The sequence below is a fragment of the Myripristis murdjan genome, chromosome 2 (assembly GCF_902150065.1).
Source record: "Myripristis murdjan chromosome 2, fMyrMur1.1, whole genome shotgun sequence".
Lineage (NCBI taxonomy): Eukaryota > Metazoa > Chordata > Actinopteri > Holocentriformes > Holocentridae > Myripristis > Myripristis murdjan.
Genome location: NC_043981.1, coordinates 4,051,806 through 4,072,404, shown reverse-complemented (window position 1 = coordinate 4,072,404; position 20,599 = coordinate 4,051,806). Strand labels below are relative to the sequence as shown.

Genomic DNA, 20,599 nt, shown 5'->3' with positions numbered 1-20,599 from the left:
ACAGAGGAAAAAAACGTGAAAAATAATTCAGCAGAACTAGATTAACACCATTTTTAACTAAAAACACTGAAGATTTTGTTGACAAAAGCTACAATGAAACTGATAAAATTCAAATGACTTAAGTGTGACTAAAACTAAAATGCATTTGAGTCCAAAGACTAAGACTAAAACTAAATAAAAATTCTGTAAAAATTAACACTGTATATAAGCTGGTGCTGTTGGCATATGTTGCTCATATAGTCTTAATTTTTTTTAAGTAAATACCATCTATGCGACTATTTGAAATTATTGAAAGGAGTATCCAGTGACATAGGCCTGCTGTGAAAGCCCTCCATGCTGTGCACTGCTAGACAAAAAGACAAAGTACAGCCTAGTCTCTTGTTACCTTGGCGATGGCTGTTTGCTTGTACATTCGCGTGATCAGGCTCATGACCTCAGTGAAGGGGTTGTCAATGGCGATGCCCCCTGACCCCAACCCCTTCATCAGCTTCTCCCACTCGGTGAAGCTGGCTGAGGCCTCCTGGAAACAAGGAGAGGGGAAAGACAGTGAGGCTTCGTCCTTTATTTCTTTATCCACCCCCACCATTGCTTCTTTTCTCGACCATTTTTGAGATATAAAGGGCAAAACAATTAATGGTGCTGCTGGGTGTCCTACTTTTCCTGGAAGAGAAAGAAAGAAAGAGAGAGAGAGAGAGAAAGAAAGAGAGAGATAGAGAATTCCCAAGGATGCCACCCCCTCCGACTGGGCTGCTGTGTTAGGTGGGTCATGAGCGTCTCCCAATTATAGCCGCCTTGTGACAAGCCGGGGTCGAAGATGGAGAAGCAGCCGGGCCAGCACAATAAATCAAAGACGCCTCGTGTGCTCTCAAGGTGATTGGCGAGAGGTATTTAAGGCGGCGGTGGAAAGCGGAGTGGATCGCAGTGGGAGAGGCTGCCGGTGAAGAGCAGCATATGCTGCCTCCTACCCATAAACAAGACATGCAGAGAGGCCATGCATTTGTTGTCGACATATAGGTTAGCTCTGTTTATCATAAAAATGAGATTCTTTGAAATGTTCACTTAAAAACTAGCAAATTAAACAGCAGACTTCCTCCGATGGCTAACTGTTTCCTTGCAATATATCCCTGTTCTTTGACACTAATGCTACAATGCAACTACAAAACTACAAAAGTCATTATGTAGAAATTTCTTAATGAAAGCAGCATACAGTACCTGGATAATTGCAAAGTAAGGGTTTAATGCAATATTTATGCAGTAACTCCGTGGTATGGCTATACATTAAAATGCCTTCAAATATAATGACTTTTCCAATAAATTTGCTAAAAACAACAGTATTTTGTTGACACTGTCATTACCCAGTAATTTATGTGCTGATAATGAATCTCATGTAATTTCACTGAATTCACAACATAACAAAATGTGCATTAAGTCAATGGGGTTGTGATGGTGCAGCCTACAGCACTAACGATGCAAAACTGTTAAACATGTGGTAAACCGAAGGAAATAACAGGGTGTATGTGCGTGTTTAAGAGCATACGATTAATGGTGTGTGGTGGGCGGACAGAGAGAGACAGGTGAGAGATGGAGAGAAGCGTTATTAATGCACAGACACACATTTTGATGTGTATATCTATCGTTAATCAGCCTTGGGAGAAAAAAAAAAAAGCTGTATCGTAAATGGACTGCAAAATAATGGTGGCTTCTTGACAAGACAGGTTTCACAACTGTGCGCTTTTGCATAATCTATTTTCAAGACAAGCACCATGCAATGATTCCAGTCAAACTTTGAGGAAATCACCAACACATCACCATTTACTGGAACAATTAACATTTCAGTTGAGTCAAACCCTTGTCAGAGTAAAGGACAGTTGAATGAGTAAATGGCGTCGCGTTGCGGGAGCGCGGTGCCGTTTTCCCCGTCGTGTTTTGTCTTATACATTTCGTTCCGCTGCACCTGCATTAAGGAGGTCTGGATGAGCATATTTTTCCTGTCTTTCAACATTTGTCATTAAAAAGGCCCCAATAACATTCAAGCATTTCTTTAGAATCTGCTGAAAAAAAAAAAAAAAAAAAAAAAAACATCTCAGCAGCTAAACACTCCACTCCCAATAATATTCACTGAGCCACTAGACTAACACAGACAAAAGGCCAGGGCCGAAAATGTAAAGGGCAGGAGGGGAATAAAAAGTGTCTGGCTGTGGAAGATAAAAGCCATCATTAGGGAGTAAAATGAGATAGGAGGAAGGAGGCGGTGCGGTAAGAACTGGTGAGTGGTCCTGTTAGCAAGGCTGGCCTATATACTGTCAGCTGGCAAACCTAGAAAGCGTTACAGGAAACTCCTGCTTCCAGAAAACATGGTGCTTTTAGTGGGAAGAAGAATGTCAGCCAAGTCTGTAATGCCGTTTTTCTTGCGGTTATACTGCTATACACTTGTTCTCTCTCCTCCTGGCAACCTCTTCGCCTGCGATGTTGTTGGTAACCGGCCACCACATATCTTCATTTCTTAAAGCGTGCACATATAGCTGTTAGAGCTCTACTTACAGGTTCTGCCAATGGGAAAAACAAAACAAAACATCACAACCTGTGGAGCTGCACAGAGCCAAAAGAAGTTGTCTCATAAATGCGCCAGTTTACATGTTGAACACTTTATAAGGTGTATGGTCTGATATACACCATATCTGCAGGCGTGCATGACTCATTCAGCGGACTTATGACACTGACTCATCCGCAATATCTTTTTTATTCATTACTGTGTGTGATTATTATTGTAATTATTATTAAGTGTTCTTATCTGTGACTAATTATTAAGCCTGGTTAAGGGTTAAGTGTGAATGGTTTAAAATACTCCTCTCCTGCAGATATCCCCTGCTCTGCAAGTGGCCACCAATGATGCTACATACCACCAACACTGCGTTTACATGCACTTTAGTAATCAGGTTATTTGCCACTTACAGGCAATTATCTGATTTCTCAAATGCCATGTAAACAAGAAAGCCGGTTTCCATAATTAGGGTAAGGGATTATGAGAAATCAGTGTAAGTGCGGAGAGATTTCCACTGGAGACACCCAATTACTGTGGCATGTATATGTTCATGCTGATCCGGAGGGCTTTTTAGGTGTGACCCGGTCCTGTCTGAGACATTGAATGTAACGTTCAGGGCCCTGTTGGCTTGGTGGTGGCGCTTTGGTGGGCAAATCAGGTTGAAATTGAGTCAAAATCCATCATTCCCACAAGTTTCATCCAAAACAGGCCACATGACAGAGAGACAGACTAACCCTAACCCTAACCTTTAACCGCTGTCTCCCTACCACGTCAACATTTCAGGATAAACAAATGCACCTCTGTTTGTTCGAAGCCAACCCTCACGAGCCTGTGTTATTGGCTGACTGCTGTAACGCCGAGACGACAATGATGACCTGATTAGCGAGCAAACACGAGGACGCTTTGTTTTACTCCAGAATCAGCCCCATTAGCCGCTGCAGCTGTTTAGCTTCTCGGAGCTTGTTTAGCATCACAGCTGCCATTTCAGCTACCTTAGATCAGCGCGCTTGTAGAGGGATGTAAGAACAACTAATGACATGAACTTTTCCAGCAGCTCTACATTTGCCTACGGTGGCCTAATTGGTGCCACAGTGTGCAAACATCAACCATATTTAGCCCCCAGATTGAAGCGTCCCCAAACATTTAAAGGGAACAGAATGAAAAAGCTGCATCATCATTTTTCCCCACCAACTTTCTTATTGTTGTGTCATTCCTGGGACGGTAACTCTTTGCTTAATTAGCAGAAGAGACGAAAAGAATTCATCCAGGGTTTTTCCACCCCTGCTGCTGCTGATACGATACAAAACAGAACAAAGGCTGCTCGGCGACTCGTTTTGAGGGCGTATCAGTTACTCCCAGCGCGGAATGAACCCCTAACCCAAACAGCCTGAAAACTAGTCACCTAACACGGGGAGCAAGGGAGCCACTGACAGCCACGGTGGCCGGGTCACGCTCACATGGGCGTTCACGTGTACATGCACACACACACACACGCGCGCACACACTCAGTGCGCCGTGGGAGTTGGAAATTGTAACCACAACTTTAGATAGGTTTAAAGAGGTAAACACACCTACACATAAAACATGACCTTTTCAAGAGTAGCTATAGCCTGACATCATCTTTAGGATAGTGGACAGAGCAATACACACACACACACACACTCTTACCTAAGCACATCCTTAGCTTAGAGTAGAGTTACATGATTCTAAAGCTGCACTGGGTAATTTTGCTCCAAATATCACTGAGGCAGAAAAAACAGACGTCACTTACAAAATATCTGGATTACTTTAACATGGGCACTTTGCAGGTTTAGGCGGATGTAACCACATACACTGATTACAATTAATATTCAATGAATGCAAAAAAGCACAATCTAATCATTTAATAAGAAGGTAAAGAAACAGAAGTCATGTGGTGAGCTCCACAGCTGCATAGTTTGTTTGAGAGGTCAAAGTGACCTCTTAGAGTGTAAAACCCTCCTTTACATCTGCTATTAAACATGTCTCATATTCAGATTGTACCCACATAGTCTATGATTTAATACATTTATGCCAGGTATTACTATGCAACTCCAGTGTCTGATTTGTTCCGATCACACTATACTGCACACATCACATCCTTGGTTACCCCTGGTTACCCAGGTTAAGAGGTGTTTGTGAACACATATTTCTGTATTTGTTGGATGTGCATTGAATATCTATCTGCGTTTCCACTTTTGTTCAATGTGGAAATGCGTCTCTGACCACCTCCGGAGGCGGGCTGGGCAATCAGATCGCAATCCATCCATCAGGGCATCTTGGGTGCATTTACAGCTGTATTTGTTCAAGTGCTATCCGATTGCTATCCAGGAATCTTCCTAAAACGTCATAGTAGTTAGAGAACAAACTCAACATGGTTGATAATGAAACAAGTAAAATCCCCCTGGTGCCACCTATGCCTGTGCACCTCACAGCAATCTGATCCTCACAGCCATGGAAACCTATAAAGATAATGAAAGAATTAGTCGATCTCCAGGTTTTCTGACCACTCTGTGTGTCTGGTACCTTGGCAGCCTCCTTGGGCAGGTCGAAGGGGATGCGCTGACGGATCTTGGGGGGCAGCTGAGTGAGGACCTCGGCCTTGAGGCGACGGATCATGATCTGGCTGAGCCGCTGGTGTAGCTCCTCCAGGTTGGACGCACCGCGACAGTCCCACTGCCTCCGAGCCCCAAAGTACCTGTGAGGAATGTGAGATCAGCAGATGTGAGGCGAAGCTGTTGTTGCTGGGGCATTTATTTTGAATATTTTAAAAAAGATTTTTTTTCTTTTAACCCTTATTTTTTAAAAAATATTGTTTTTATTCACAGCGATGGCCTGGAGGAGAGTAGTTAAACACATTTAAACATTCCCACCTGGGAGCTGCCCATTTAATACCAGACTGTTTACCACTGAGCAGCACTGCTGGAGCTGTTGGGGGATCAGTATTTTGCTTAAGGGCACTTTGCAGAGTAGGAAACTATGTTGTCTAATGGCCACAGCAGTAGATTCTTCCCAGAATCCACCTGAAACTTTCAGCACCTTTAAGCCAAAGGAGTTTTTAGAATAGAGCTGGCTCGCTACACAATGGCTGGTTCCCTGCCATATTGACCGGTAGAGTGGAGAAACTTAACAAGCAATGGCCAAAACTTACTATTTCCCACTAAGGTGCTTTGATAGTAGTTTTTAAGGGCGGTGAGATTTCACCAAGATGATTCTCCTAGCCTGTTTGGGGATTTGAAACAGCAACTTTCCAGTTGCATGCCTGCTTCTCTGACTTTTGAGTTTCTGCATCTCGCCATAATAACTCTGCTGTTACACAGGGAACAGAGCAGGGATTTAACAGGATGGGAAGAGTTTGATCCGTGCCTCTCAGAAAAAAAGGTTATCAGATAACAATGATAGGGTTCTGAGCGGACTTGTGCCCTTGTCTGTGTAATATGGTCTACTTTGTGTGTGTGTATGTGTATGTGTGTGGGGCTCAGCGCAGCCTTCCCAGCCACACAAGCTATTATCACCGCTAATGCTGCTGAGCCCATTCCTGACCGTGCAGCTGACTTTGATAGACGGCCAAAATGATGTGTTTGATGTGTTTGTTCACACATGTAACTGATGGTCATTGGCAGCCGGCAGCCACTTGGCGTTTAGCGCTTGGCTTCAGCTGTGGCCTGGCTCGAACCACAAACCTTCGACTCACCAGGACTGCCAGACCACCAGAGGTGGGCACGCCCCATCTTATCCAATCAGCTGCTTGAAAAGACTCCAATTTGAATGGTGAAGCAAGACAAAACTGAATTGTTGCAGTAGAGTAAACAGAATTTATATATATAAGAACAACAAATAGGGGCAATTTAACATAATGCAACTGGCAATTACAGCCCTAAAATGTATTATGCAGATATATGTCACTGAACAATATGAAAATTATATGAACTACACCATTTAAGCAGTGCATAAATTAAACAAAGTGGGACATAAAGAGGCACATAAAAGATTTAAAAAAATGCACAATACAAAAATGTACAAAATTAATGACATATTCAGCATAAAACAGATGAAGTGCATATAAGCATCAGGATATATTGTGATATACTATAACAAATGGGAAAACAGGAGAAAAGGCATAGAAAATGAGAGGTTATATCAACATAAAGAGTGGATTTACACCATATAGCTGCATTATGCATTAACCACCTTATTAAAAAAGTGTGAGAATGTGTTGTTTGTGTATGTTAAAGACTCACCTGAAATGGGCGTTGCAGTATGTCTTTGCGTACTCTGTCCAGGAGCCAAACCTCCTGGGATAGAGGGCGTCAATCTGCATGAAAAGCTGAGGAATGCCATGAGGGTGGGTGTATATGAGAATGAAAGAAAGTGGAAAATAAGAGACATAATAATATGAGTGTATCACATCAATATCTTAATACGTTAGTTTCAAATGAAACTCCATTTATGCAACATCCCTCTCCCTCTTTGGATCTTTCTCTCACACTCAGAAAGCAGATTATCACCTTCTTCGAGGCAAGCAACACACCAAATTTTTAGGAGATTGCCCATTGGTCATCTAAGTTGTTAAGTCACCCAAATGTCCATGGTGAATCATTGGCTCCTGCGTGCTATGCTAACACTATTTCTTTCCAGTCTCCTACACAAAACTGTCAGATTTGGATTGGACTGCATTTTCCTTTAATATGAGTTACTCTTTAGCTTCAGAGCTGCTAGAAGTTGGCACTGACTCACTTTTGAGATGATGCTGGTTGCCTTCTATCGCTCAAAATAGTGCATTGCTGAAGTGGTAAAGTGATAGCTGTGACTCTTATCCATACAGTGGGATTTTCTGCACCATGCGAGCGTAATGCATCCACCAGGTTTGGTCCGTTAACTCCTTCACCGTCGCAAGATTCAGACAAAAAGCTGAGGAATTGTTTTGAAGGATGCACAACAACAAGCTTTTGCATTGGTCTACAACTGAAATGTTGCAGGAGAAAATACTTCTGCCATTTTGAAAGCCAGGTGGCTGGAAAAAGTGTTGAAAGTGAGACCAAAACAAACAATTGTTGCAGAAGGAGTTAATGAACCAGATTTGGTGGATGTATTACACTCGCATGGAGCAGCAAAAATGGCCCTATGGGTAAAAATCTCAACTATCACTTAAAGATTGGAGAAAGATAGGAGCAACCAATCTATCGGAAACACTGATGATTTTGGTGCCTATATTCTCATCTTTTAATGTGCAAACTGACCAGCAGTCTAATTTCCCTGAAACTGCAACTCTTTTTGGGCTTTGAAATGTCAATCCTGCCTTGTGTAACTGTCTGTTCATGAGTCAGCAAGAAGTACCCAAGTCAAATTCACTGTGCACTCATACTCTGTGAAAACGGACTCTGAAATGAGAAAAAAAATAAATAAATAAATAAATAAAATATAGCGTGGAAGTTGTGAGTCATCAAAAGACCTTTTACGTCTCAAATGTCTGAGTTTTTGCACATTTGAGGTAGGCGTGTTTTCTCTCCAAAACGGATATGCGCCATTTTGGAATTAAACCCTTCATATGTACTTTAGTGTGTGTGCACATCAGAGAGCAAAAAACCCCTGTGCTGGTGTGGGCGTGCGCGTGTGTGTGTGTGTGTATAGATGCCACGTCTCTGTCAATTTTCAGTATTTGAAGCAATTTCCGCTGTAATGACAGGTAATCACGGGCAAGGCGATCTGAATTAAGTAGCCGCAGTGAGAGTGCTGTTCTAAATGCAGCGCTTGCTCAACAAGAGCTCTGCGTTTTCCCCTCACAGTGCTGATATAATAGGTGTGTGGAATGAGGGCACATCATGAACGGCGCAGTATGCCCTGAGCTGTATGCTAACATAGTGTCATATCCACAGTGAGTAATGATGGCAGTGAGGAGACTGGCACAGAGGCATGGACAGGGCTTAGCTGGATATGCTGGGGATGATAAAATGTAATATTCAGTTTCAGATTCCACAGGCCGGGAGGGAGAGAGAGAGATGATATCTGAAGAGTAACCTCACCACTGCAGTCAGGGAAAGGCAAGGAGAGGATGGCATGTAACACGCACACATATGCATATTCACAATTCCTGTCACCTGGAGATTTCTTGCAACTTTTCTCAAGCACATATGAAGGGTTTAACGGCAAAAACTACTGCATTTGCATTTTGGGACTAATTAGCTGCCTGAAATTCATCATTTAACTAGCAAGATGGCACTCAGTCGACATACTTCTGGCCATGCTACGCAATTCTCAAGCTATTCCATTTCCATATCACATAGTTGACCAAATTAAACTTTCGGCAATTCTTGTTATTTTTCATGCTTTTAACTGAAAGTAATGTTTTTTGTTTAATAAATTCAGACATTAAACAGTTATGTTTATGTATGTGTGTGGTTGCTTTAGGGAGTATTTCTGTTGCTGCACATTTTTGCGATAGGACGCGCCCACCACCACGCTCTCTGTTGGCCGATCGGTGTAAAAGGCAAATCAGATCTTCCTTGCCCCATGACCAAGGTTTCCTCAAAGGTTTGCCATTTTACGTCAGTCTGTTTGGAAGCTATGCACCTTTTCGTTAGGTTAGTCTGTGGCTTTTCACATAATCTTGCAGTGTTAAGTGAATCCGTTTGTAAGTTCTGCACCTTGTTGTCATAGCCCACTGTCATGCCCCATTTTGACCAATTGGTATAACCTGGCTCTTTTGTGGCGTGACCAAAGTTTCCACAAAATGTTGCCATGTTACGTGAATCCATTTGGAAGTTATATGCTTTTTTGTGATTGGCGGCAACCACCACCACGCCCCTTTTGACCAATCAGCATTGAAAAGTTAATCAGCTCTTTCTTGACCCATGACAAACCTTTCCACAAAGTTTTGTGCACCATTCCTAACTTTTTGAGATCTCCTGCTGACAAACAAACAAACAAATAAAAACAGACAGAAGGGTAGAAAAAGCATAGTCCCTATCAAGTGGGAAGCGGGAAGAGGTAATTATTATGATAAATGATCAAATTTGAAGAAACGTTACATTTGGCAACAGAGGAACCAGAATTCCCTTTGGACTGAAGAAACACTTTTTCTACAATTTGTAGAAAATATGTCTGCACCTATTTTTCCTTCTTCTGGAACCATCCTTGTGCATGGTCATTTCTAATTTAGAGGACTGACTGTGTCAGCTAGCTGCAAAGTTCATACATAGGTTGATGTTGTTTAGAAAGGGAAATAACAACCTAATTATATCTGACATTTTTATTCTTCACCATATTGGGCTTCATCTCTATTCTTACTGTTCATTTATAAATGGAGTTTATTAGTAAGTACGGGTGGTAAACATAAATGCAAATCTTCAAGCTCTGTATTTATGTTAATTGGACATATTTGAGAATCATATCATCATGCGCATATGCATTAAATTCACATTCATTTTCATGTTTTTTTATATGCCCCTATAGTCATGTTTCTGTACTGTATATATCCCTATACTTTTAATATCACACATTTTTCATTCATTTTCTTTGTCTCAGTATGTTCTCATATGGCTATTTTGTGAACCCTGCATGCATGCTCTAAATTCATACATTTTTCATAGAGTTCCTGTTTATATATTTTTACTTAATAGGTTCAAGCGCAGAAATTGTCTGTTGTTTCGACGTAATAACCCCCATTTGCTCTATGCTCATTCCCATCCTATTTTTCTTTGATATATCCTAGTATTTCCCTGCGGGGATCATTAAAGTGCCATGGAAAGTAACTATTATTATTCCTGCTACCTCCTCAGGTCGACCAAGTGCAGGAGTGCCGGTGAGCAGGATGGCCCGTCTGGCGCTCTGGATGAGGGGAACCAGGATCTTGGTTCGCGCTGCGTTCCTGGATTTGAGGTAATGTGACTCGTCCACCACGACCATTTGGAAGCGCTGCCTGCTCAGAGCCTCCACCAGGGTGCGCGCGTCAGTGGTGAGCAGGCCGTAGCCCAGCACCGTCACCTTACTGCTGCTGATGCCCCTGGGAGCAGGAAGACACACAAACACACACTGACCTTTACTTTATTTAACTACTTTATAACATAATCAAATGCTATTATTTTGGGTAAATTTACATATCAGTCAGAATGGTGGAGAAGGTCACAGCATTTTTCGTGTTTCACTCCGATGAATGACTCAATCAATGGCCATTTAAAGAAGGATTTCTAATAAAAAACAAAACCAAAAACAGGTTTTTGATTAACCATTTGCAAAATATGTGCCTAATATACCATATAGTATAATGCAGTATATGGCAAAAATCTAAAAAGTTTCTCATGTTTTGATATTCTCAGATCAACAAAGACAGATTGAAAAGGGGCTTATTAAATGTGGCATACTTGATTTGCTTTTATAAATGCAAATATATAAAAACCTGTTTGCAAAAAAAAAGAAAAAGAAATGTAAAAAAAATTTTTTTTTTTTTAAATACAGGAAAAATGTAAATGATGCTGTAAAAATTATGCATAATATATGAAAAAAATCTTATACGTTCATATTTTTCCTCCTCATAAGAGATGTGAAAAAATGCTTTTAAATATGGAATACTCAATGTAGCCGATATAAAAATGCACAAATTAAGCACAAGCTGGTTCTGGTGATTTTTTTTTTTATACAGTACATCAGCAAAATACTGTATTATCTCAAAATGATCAATACTGACAAAACTGCCTTTTTAACCTGGTTCTTTTGCCTTGAAATGTCCATAAATGTGTGTCAACACACAGAGCTAGTTCGCAAAATTCTCCACATTCTTTCAAATGTAGCTTTTCACTGAAAACTAAAATGAAAACCCATTAAATAGGAGGTTTTCTTAAATTTTCATTTAGGCATGCTAGCCAACAAAATCAAGGTGATTTTCATTTCAAAGCTCAAGGTAACGCAGACTGGAGTGTTTCAAAAGGTGTGCAGACTTCCGATAAATGTAAAGGCACACAATGGCTGACAGACAAATGTGGACGCAGGTTTTTCCTGCAGCGTCTCCTCTTCAGCTCTTACAGGATTCAGACACTGTGTGAGGAAGGTGGGCTGCTATGGCTTAGGGTTTGCTTTTTTTTTCCCCGTGTCTGAAACTTGATTTGCTGGCCTGGGATTTTGCGCAGCACTGATGCAACTTGTTTAGGAAGCAGTCTGAAAACAGCTATTCCTAGACATTATGACCATTTCTATTTTTTTTTTTTTTTTTTTTTTTGAATTATTGTGCAGCTCCAACACACACACACACAGACAGAGACAGAGATGCACAGGAAAACAAACAGACACAGAATGAGACAGAGGCGACATCCAGCTGCTTCAAACTCAACAGGGATCTCTACACAATCAAAAACATTTCCATCGTCTGACAGGCTCTAATTCTTTGCCTTCACCACACACATTCGCGAGCTGAAATAAAGCCAAGGTGCCATTCATCTTCTACCAAAAGGGATAAGGGAGTCAAAATTCTGAAGAGGTGGTGCTGCATAATTTTTTCCTTGCTTCCCCCGTTCAGTCATTAACACATCCAGTTCAAGGACACATTTTCCCCAGAAGGGATTCACAACCTCTTTGCGCCTCATCTGTGATGTGAGGTGAGGAGCTTTTTTTCCCCCCCAAGTCACATATATAGAAAGTTTGTTTCATTCAGAAAAAACACTAAGGGAACTAGGGGAAAGTTGACAAGATAATAAAAGTGGGTCTCGGCTGTTTTTCAGGGGTTTACGTACAAAATTAGATTACAATCTAGCGCTAAACTCCAATCAGTGTAAATAACTGAAAATGAAGCCTTCAGAATATCTTTTTTCCCACTTCCTTAGATTGAAGACTTTGGCTCTGGGTCAATATCGTACACGTTGCTGGGACATGATTCGTCTGTCAATTCCGTCAAACACCAGGCTCAGCCGAATCGCGACGCCAAGGGAAACTTTGAGATTAATTTGTCAGCCCCAACTACTCTCCATCTATCACACTGCTGGGTTCACACCTCAGCTTCCCACTTCCAGCTGTTTTTAATCCCCCTCTTTCAGTCAGTTGTTTGCACTTGGCTTGTATCCACTGTGTTTTCAGTAGTGTTACACCAGTGTATCACTTTGCCAATGCTGGCCTTTCATTCCAACTCGGATATTGACACTCACTGTTGTCAGCTTGTGATACGATGGATGTAATGCACTTTTCTGATTAGTAGGAGGGTGAATCTTTGGCTTGACAGTGATTCAGTCCAACTTAGTTGTGTGCAATTTGATTAAATATGAGCTTTTTTTCTCGAATGATTCAGTTTGATGAGTTTGTAAACTGCGCTTTGCGTCAATGATTCAACTCAGTATTTTCTGCCAAAATTTTATACCAGCAGTATCCCCACTTGAACTGATTTTCCATTGAATTTCCCTTTTCCGTAGCTTCAAAGTTGCAGAAAACTTGTCACATACAGCAGATACATATTCTTTGGTTGCAGCTTCTTTGACGCTCCATCACATTTATACTGAGATGCCAAGCCAAGATGCTATTGTTTTATGGCTGCAGCATCACATCAAATAGAAAAGATCTTCATGTCTTGTGCATCATTTTATACATATTTTCCTGGAATTGAGCAGGACATACACTATATTACCAAAAGTATTCGCTCACCTGCCTTTACTCATACTATGAACTTAAGTGCCATCCCATTCCTAACCCATAGAGTTCAATATGATGTCGGTCCACCTTTTGCAGCTATTACAGCTTCAACTCTTCTGGGAAGACTGTCCACAAGGTTGAGGAGAGTGTTTATAGGAATTTTTGACCATTCTTCCAAAAGCGCATTGGTGAGGTCACACACTGATGTTGGTCGAGAAGGCCTGGCTCTCAGTCTCCGCTCTAATTCAACCCAAAGGTGTTCTATCGGGTTCAGGTCAGGACTCTGTGCAGGCCAGTCAAGTTCATCCACACCAGACTCTGTCATCCATGTCTTTATGGACCTTGCTTTGTGCGCTGGTGCACAGTCATGTTGGAAGAGGAAGGGGCCCGCTCCAAACTGTTCCCACAAGGTTGGGAGCATGGAATTGTCCAAAATGTTTTGGTATCCTGAAGCATTCAAAGTTCCTTTCACTGGAACTAAGGGGCCAAGCCCAGCTCCTGAAAAACAACCCCACACCATAATTCCTCCTCCACCAAATTTCACAGTCGGCACAATGCAGTCTGAAATGTACCGTTCTCCTGGCAACCTCCAAACCCAGACTCGTCCATCAGATTGCCAGATGGAAAAGCGTGATTCATCACTCCAGAGAACGCGTCTCCACTGCTCTAGAGGCCAGTGGCGGCGTGCTTTACACCATTGCATCCGACGCTTTGCATTGCACTTGGTGATGTGTGGCTTGGCTGCAGCTGCTCGGCCATGGAAACCCATTCCATGAAGCTCTCTGCGTACTGTACTTGGGCTAATCTGAAGGTCACATGAAGTTTGTAGCTCTGTAGCAATTGACTGTGCAGAAAGTCGGCGACCTCTTTGCACTATGCGCTTCAGCATCCGCTGACCCCTCTCCGTCACTTTACGTGGCCTACCACTTCATGGCTGAGTTGCTGTTGTTCCCAAACGCTTCCATTTTGTTATAATAGAGCTGACAGTTGACTGTGGAATATTTAGGAGCGAGGAAATTTCACGACTGGATTTGTTGCACAGGTGGCATCCTATGACAGTTCCACGCTGGAATTCACTGAGCTCCTGAGAGCGGCCCATTCTTTCACAAATGTCTTGTTTCACAGTCTGCATGCCTGAGTGCTTGATTTTATACACCTGTGGCCAGGCCAAGTGATTAGGACACCTGATTCTGATCATTTGAATGGGTGAGCGAATACTTTTGGTAATATAGTGTATTTGAGATCTTCTGTGGGCTTGACCAAATCAGAATGCTCACTGATGAATTAAGAAATTCTGTCACATTTCACAGGGAAAAGGGCAGCTTTACATTATTGCACATGTTTATTTAATGCATATAAAATTCTGGCTTAAAGTGCTGAATTGTTGAATCGAATCGTTGACTCAAATCAATCGCACTGACTCGTTCCACAAAAACAAAATAAGGCAAAAAGAAACTTCAACTCAAGTCTAAAACCCACATCGCCTGCCCTCTAATCATTGAAAAGTAAGGGTGTCTGGCCTTTGATGGCAGGCAATGTCTCCACCCGTAGAGAACAACAGATGGTGACATCACCTGCCACCAAAGACCAGGCACCATATTTTTCACCATTAGAGGGCAGGCTTAACACAGATTTGGCTTTGGGGTTGAGTGTGTCTTTAAGCTTCACCACCCTAATATGTTTTGTAATAATGATTATTATCATCCTAAGTTTCAGTGGGTAGTTTTGATGTCCCATGATGCTGCGTGACCTACGAGGTGTGGCTCTTGCTCTCCACCAGGTTGATGTCTCCAGGCTGCAGCTCGGGGATCCACTTCTCCAGCTCTTCAATCCAGGGATACTTCAGGGACGAGGGCACCACCACCAGAAGAGGCCACTCCTTCCTGAAGGCGTAAGCCACCGCGATGGCCTGCACCGTCTTCCCGAGACCCATCTGGACCAACCAAATCAACAGAGGGGGTGGGGGGAGAAAAACAAGTCAATCGCATGCCGACTCGCCGGTAAATTGCATATGACGGCCAAGTCGACGTGAGGCCCAAGAGTAATAAGGTCTCAGAATGATTTCTGTGTCAAAACCGATTAGGCACGTGGGAATGCTGCACAGGGTTGACAAATTAATTTGGAAGGCATGCAGCTAAGTCCCAGGTTCATTTTTTTTTTTTTTTTTATTTTGGAAAATAGATTTCCTGAGCTGGTATGTGTGTGTGCTTACCTCATCAGCAATCATACATCTGCAAAAGAAAACAAAGAAAATTTTATCAGAGGATGAAATTCTTTTGTGAAGTTGACCATCAAAGGATGAAGTAACAACTGCTCACTTCATCTGAAAATACACATTCTCTGTACCATTACATCTGTGGGTATGATTACCATTATGGACAGGGCACATGCCACACACACACACACACACACACACACTTTCAAAAATTGGTTTATGTCTTGCCTACTCTTTTGTGCAGAGTTGTCACACTGTACTGTAAATAGTATACACTTGTATGAATATGTTTTACTATAACAATTTAGTATGATAGGAGGTCACAATCCAAAATCCTGTAAATTGCATTTGTTCTGTTCTTGGGCTGGCACACCTTAATTAATCAAACACTCAGCACTAACTAACTGTCTAACTGTATCAAGATAAGCTGTGCATCTTTCCCCTCGGGATGTTTGTCTCTCGTCGAATCCTAACTCCAACACTAAGGCTGAGAGTTGCTGTACTTGACTCTCCAGCTCCCATTAAATGACTCCCTAATGCACCTAGTGGAACCCCTGATCCCAAAAACAAGTGATTATGCATCACTTGTATAATTACCCAGAATTTTTTCAAATGGAGCACAATGGATTGTTGTGGTTGCTTTTTGCAGGCAGTGCAAAATGAAAAACTGGTCAGACAAATTAATGATTAATTCATAACATGTAATTTGTTATTAATCTGTAGTAGCACATATCAGTTATTATTAGGCTGTTGATCCCACAAAGTTGGGACTGAGTGGTTGTGGAGCAATTTATTCTTCACTCTCTCCACTTTCCCTGCTTTCAAGACTAGAAAAATAACAAAACGTAATGAGCTGTTATTAAGCTAAAACATAAGTATAAAAATATAAACAAGTTGAACACAGGTAGGTGTGGCTAAAAGAAAAAAAAATCTGGGAGATATGCCCCAGACCTGCCCCACCCACCTTTCAGACCATAGTTACACCCCTGCACACGTACACCATCTGCTTCACGACAACACACCACCAGTATGAGGGCCTTGCTCATGGGCACCTCAGCAAGGGAAAACATTCATTTAGTGTCCTTTGTGCAGGTCTTCCAGGCTGGTGTGAGGATTCACACACACACATCCACACACACACACACACACACACACACACACACACACACTCCAGTCACAGCCACGCTACATGAACCTTTTAGGCTGCTGCCGCCCACAGCCTGCGGTGTCTAAAGATACATAAAACCTCCGGTTCTTTCCGCCATGTAGGTTTCGCTCTGTCGTCATGACCTTGCTTATTCATAAACGCTTCCAACAACACGACAGACCAAACAGTGTGATAGAGCAGCTGTGAATAAGTCAGACAGAGTCTCTCATTATTCTTCCTCCTCCTCCTCTTCGCCCCCCCTCCCCATCTCCGCCCCATTTCTCTCTTTCAGCTGAGGAGCATGATTAATGTGCACCTTGCCACCGGTGTTTTTTCTAATTGCCAGCACACCGGCCCAGTCAGCGCAATGCACACACACACGCAGAAGTGCACAAAAGTGCAGACGCGCACAAAGACACACACCGATTCGCACACACAAGCATTCACAAAAGAGCGAGGAAGTGAAACACAAGTGCAGACACAGGTACCAGAACACACACACACACCCACGCATCCCCCCCATGCACACACACACACACACACACACACAACCCAACACAAACTGGGAAGGGAGGGAGGCTGGCTGGGGCAGGTGCTTGCCATTTCTCAACACATTAATCATCCTCCTTTAAATAACCTGAGTGTCGTCTTGACGGTTTGAGACTGGGAGGATGCTGCAGCGCTGTTGCTTGACAACGGCACAGACCCCGTCGCCGCCGTTTTCTAATGTTATCTCCGAAACCCACCGGCCCCAAAGTGTCAGGAAACGGGCTCCCCTACCTCCCAGGTTGGCAACGATGCTTTGATGGGTTTGACCTCTGAGCAATGATCTGTTTTTTGGCCCCTTGTCTTCCCAACCTCAATCTTCCAGCCCTGTTAAAGTTCTCTTATGAGGACCAGACCTATGGCGCTATGGTGAATGACAAAAAAATGGTCAAAGGCTGAACTCTGCACAACAGGCCACCACAAGGGGTGGGACAATATGCTGAGCTCCCTGCAGAATTTTCTACACTGTAATGGGTTCACAATGTGATGCTGCAGCTACATAAATAAAGCGAAAATCGGAGGCCATTTTTTTGTCCCTCCATACGGGGACAAAGGAAAATGTCTTATTAGCATGACATAAAATGATATGTATCACTTGTGAAAACTCTGAACCTAGATAGTTATATGGAGCTGTCTACAGCTGTCTGATTATGTAACCATGTGGAACCGTGGTTGGCTGCACAGAACATCCTCTGTTTTCTGCTCAGGGTTTCACTTAAGGATTTACTTTTCTTAACTTTTTACAAACCAGGCTAGGAGAGGTGCAGCAGGCAACTCAGACTGCTTCTATAGGTGAGGCAAAAAAAAAAAAAAAAACCCTGTAAGCTGTTTTCTCTCACGATAAGGAAATATCCCACATCAGCATGTTAGGTAAATTTGCACAGCTCATTTTTTTCTCGAGAAATTTGGATGAATTTTTATGGAAACTTGATTTTTAAGATGCTTCATGCAGTTGGGTACTGATAATTGTCAGCTCCATGACACATAGTACCTATTTTTGCATCACCAGACAGCATTGTATGAGAGTCAGTTGTTAGATTCCCTACAGGGTTAGATTAGCTATTTTGCTTTTTGTTCTTTTTTGGCTGTGATTCCCCTTATAGGCCTCATTCTTTTGATGCAACAATATGAATAGGATGTATATAAAGGTATATTAGACTTGTTACTTTTACCCTGACACTTCTTCTTTCTGGTCAATGTATGAATAAGGATGGGCAAGCATTTTCTAATATTGAACAGATTTCAAAAATTCATTAGTTGTGTCACCCATATTTTGAATATAGTGGTGAGAAGCACCCCAATCTCAAACAAACACCTGAGACAGCCACTTATCGCTCTTTGTTCTTTCCAACAAACATGTTAGTCTGCCATGTCTAAGGTAATATTATCACTGTTGCTCATAGAAGAGGGAAGATCACAAGTAACAAAGCCAGTGCGCATGCAGAGCTGTTTGATGGTATTTGTAATTTTTTCATGTCAGTGCTGTGATGTGACTGTTTCCACCGAGCTTTGCTCAAAGCCCCAGAAGTTTATTTGAAATTGTAGTGGATATGCCAAGGTTTCCAAAGATAGCAGACATGTCCTGCTGAATTCCAGGGCAATGTGTATAAAATGATGCTCAAGACATCTAAATATTTTCTATTTGATGTGATGCAGCAGCCATACAACAATGGCATCTTGGCTTTCAATATTTCACTCAATATAAGTGTGATGTAGCTTCAATGAAGCTGCAACCAGCAGATACAGAATTTGGATAATATGGAAACATACGGGAAAAAAAGTTTGTTTTTTTTTAGACTTTGAAGCAATATAAGGGGATATTTAAGGCAAAACAGGAGATTGATAAGTTAAATACTGATTCTCCCTTAAAAACTGCCATTGTCATACATTATAGATTCCAAATGGATGCTGAGCCTTTCAAAATCATTTTACGGACCCCCAGTGTGTGCAGTGTCTATATTATGAGCAATGCTGTCGGTCCAATACAAACAAGGCACAAATGCATTGCGTTGTTGTGTGTGACCTGGATAAGGACCAAACTCCATCTCTGGAATGGCTCTATCCCTGTAATTTGACCATCAAGGTGAGAAACAACACAGTCTGCTTACCGATCTACTCCTGCATCAGCAGTGCAGCCCTTATTGAATAAAAGCACAGGCAGTTACTTACAATATTTTGGGCAGATCAGGTGCGGCGCGAACGTGGGTGACATCACGCGGCTACTTCAGGCTGAACATCGCAGTCAGCACCTTAATGGAAGTGGCCCCAAGAGGACTTAATGGATGCCCTTTTACTCAAAATCAAACGTAAGGTGTTTTCAATTTTCAGGCAGGCTGCGAGTTCAGTCAGAACAACACATTTTACAGATATATCGTGGATACTCTGCTGCCTCAGACAAGCCGAGTTAAAGGGCCAGTCACTTTGAATGTTTGGCCTATTTACTACAGTCTCTCCACATTTTACATTGCAACAAACTATTTTGCAAGTCATGCAGGGATACCAAAGATTTCACAACATATACTCAAAATGCCTTGATTTTAAAATTTGAATGTCTGGTTGAAACTCCCACCTTATAATTAAGGCTTTTAAATCAATGCAATGCGTGGCTGAATCACAAAACTGAGATTTTGACCATGTGTGTTATATAAAGGCAGCTGAGCACTTTGTCAAACAAGCTAGACAATGCACTTATCTACACAAAACATGCATGCCCAGAAATGCATGTGTGAGTCACCAGTCACATGATCATGCTCACTAAGATTTCCATCTGTTAGTAGTTGCAGTTAGTGAAAAATCTACATTAAAATTGTAAATTGTGAAAAGTTGGGGAAAAAAATTGGAAATTTAATTTTTTGGCCATATGGCCCAGTTCTATTTTTAATGTTGCCATTCATAAACCGCAGAGCTAATATTTCACTGTGAAAAGCATACATTTACCCAGGAACTATTTTCCCTGGTGGAGGGACCATTTCACTTCACCCAATTTCAAGTCATCAAAACACAACAGTGCTGCTGCTTTTAAGGAAACTAATATGGAGGACTTTATTACAGTAATGCAATACTGGTGTCTCTGCAAGTTCATTTTTATATTGTAGTGGAATGAAAGGAAAACAGTGGCTGGATAATAGGGAGCAAAAATTATATTCTAGGATACGATAAGTTCTAAGATACAACTGCACACTTTGGGAAATGATTAGCAGAAATGTGAAGTATATTGGGCCAAAGGTGCAAAATCACTGATATGGTCCTTTGAGGTAAAAGAAGAACTTCCGCCCATCTGTCCAGTCAATAACGTTGACACATCTGCCCCTCTCCCCACATTGTTACTTGTCTAACTAAATGGACTTCACTTGCATTCATACATGGGAAGACATGTGAAAAAGATGCACCAGGAATTTGGACAATAACAAGGTTTGATGTTTTGTCTCCACATTCCTAAAGCTATGATGAATATGATTATGCGCTGACACAGTAATTATGAATGAATTTTAAAGGAGGACTCCTTCCACAAATACTGTTGCTC

At 41.9% G+C, this 20,599-nt stretch overlaps 1 protein-coding gene across 2 annotated transcripts in view; it reads right to left on the bottom strand.

Moving 5' to 3' along the window:
- zranb3 (zinc finger, RAN-binding domain containing 3) overlaps positions 1–20,599 on the bottom strand; it is an 83,810-nt gene that overhangs the window by 59,169 nt on the left and 4,042 nt on the right. For both annotated transcript variants that reach the window (XM_030073652.1, XM_030073643.1), the window contains exons 3-8: positions 15,381–15,399; positions 14,923–15,101; positions 10,331–10,562; positions 6,802–6,887; positions 5,087–5,258; positions 386–520 (exon numbers count right to left, since the gene is read on the bottom strand). In XM_030073652.1, coding sequence (XP_029929512.1) covers positions 386–520; positions 5,087–5,258; positions 6,802–6,887; positions 10,331–10,562; positions 14,923–15,101; positions 15,381–15,399 — 823 coding nt within the window. The remainder of the gene's footprint in view (positions 1–385; positions 521–5,086; positions 5,259–6,801; positions 6,888–10,330; positions 10,563–14,922; positions 15,102–15,380; positions 15,400–20,599) is intronic.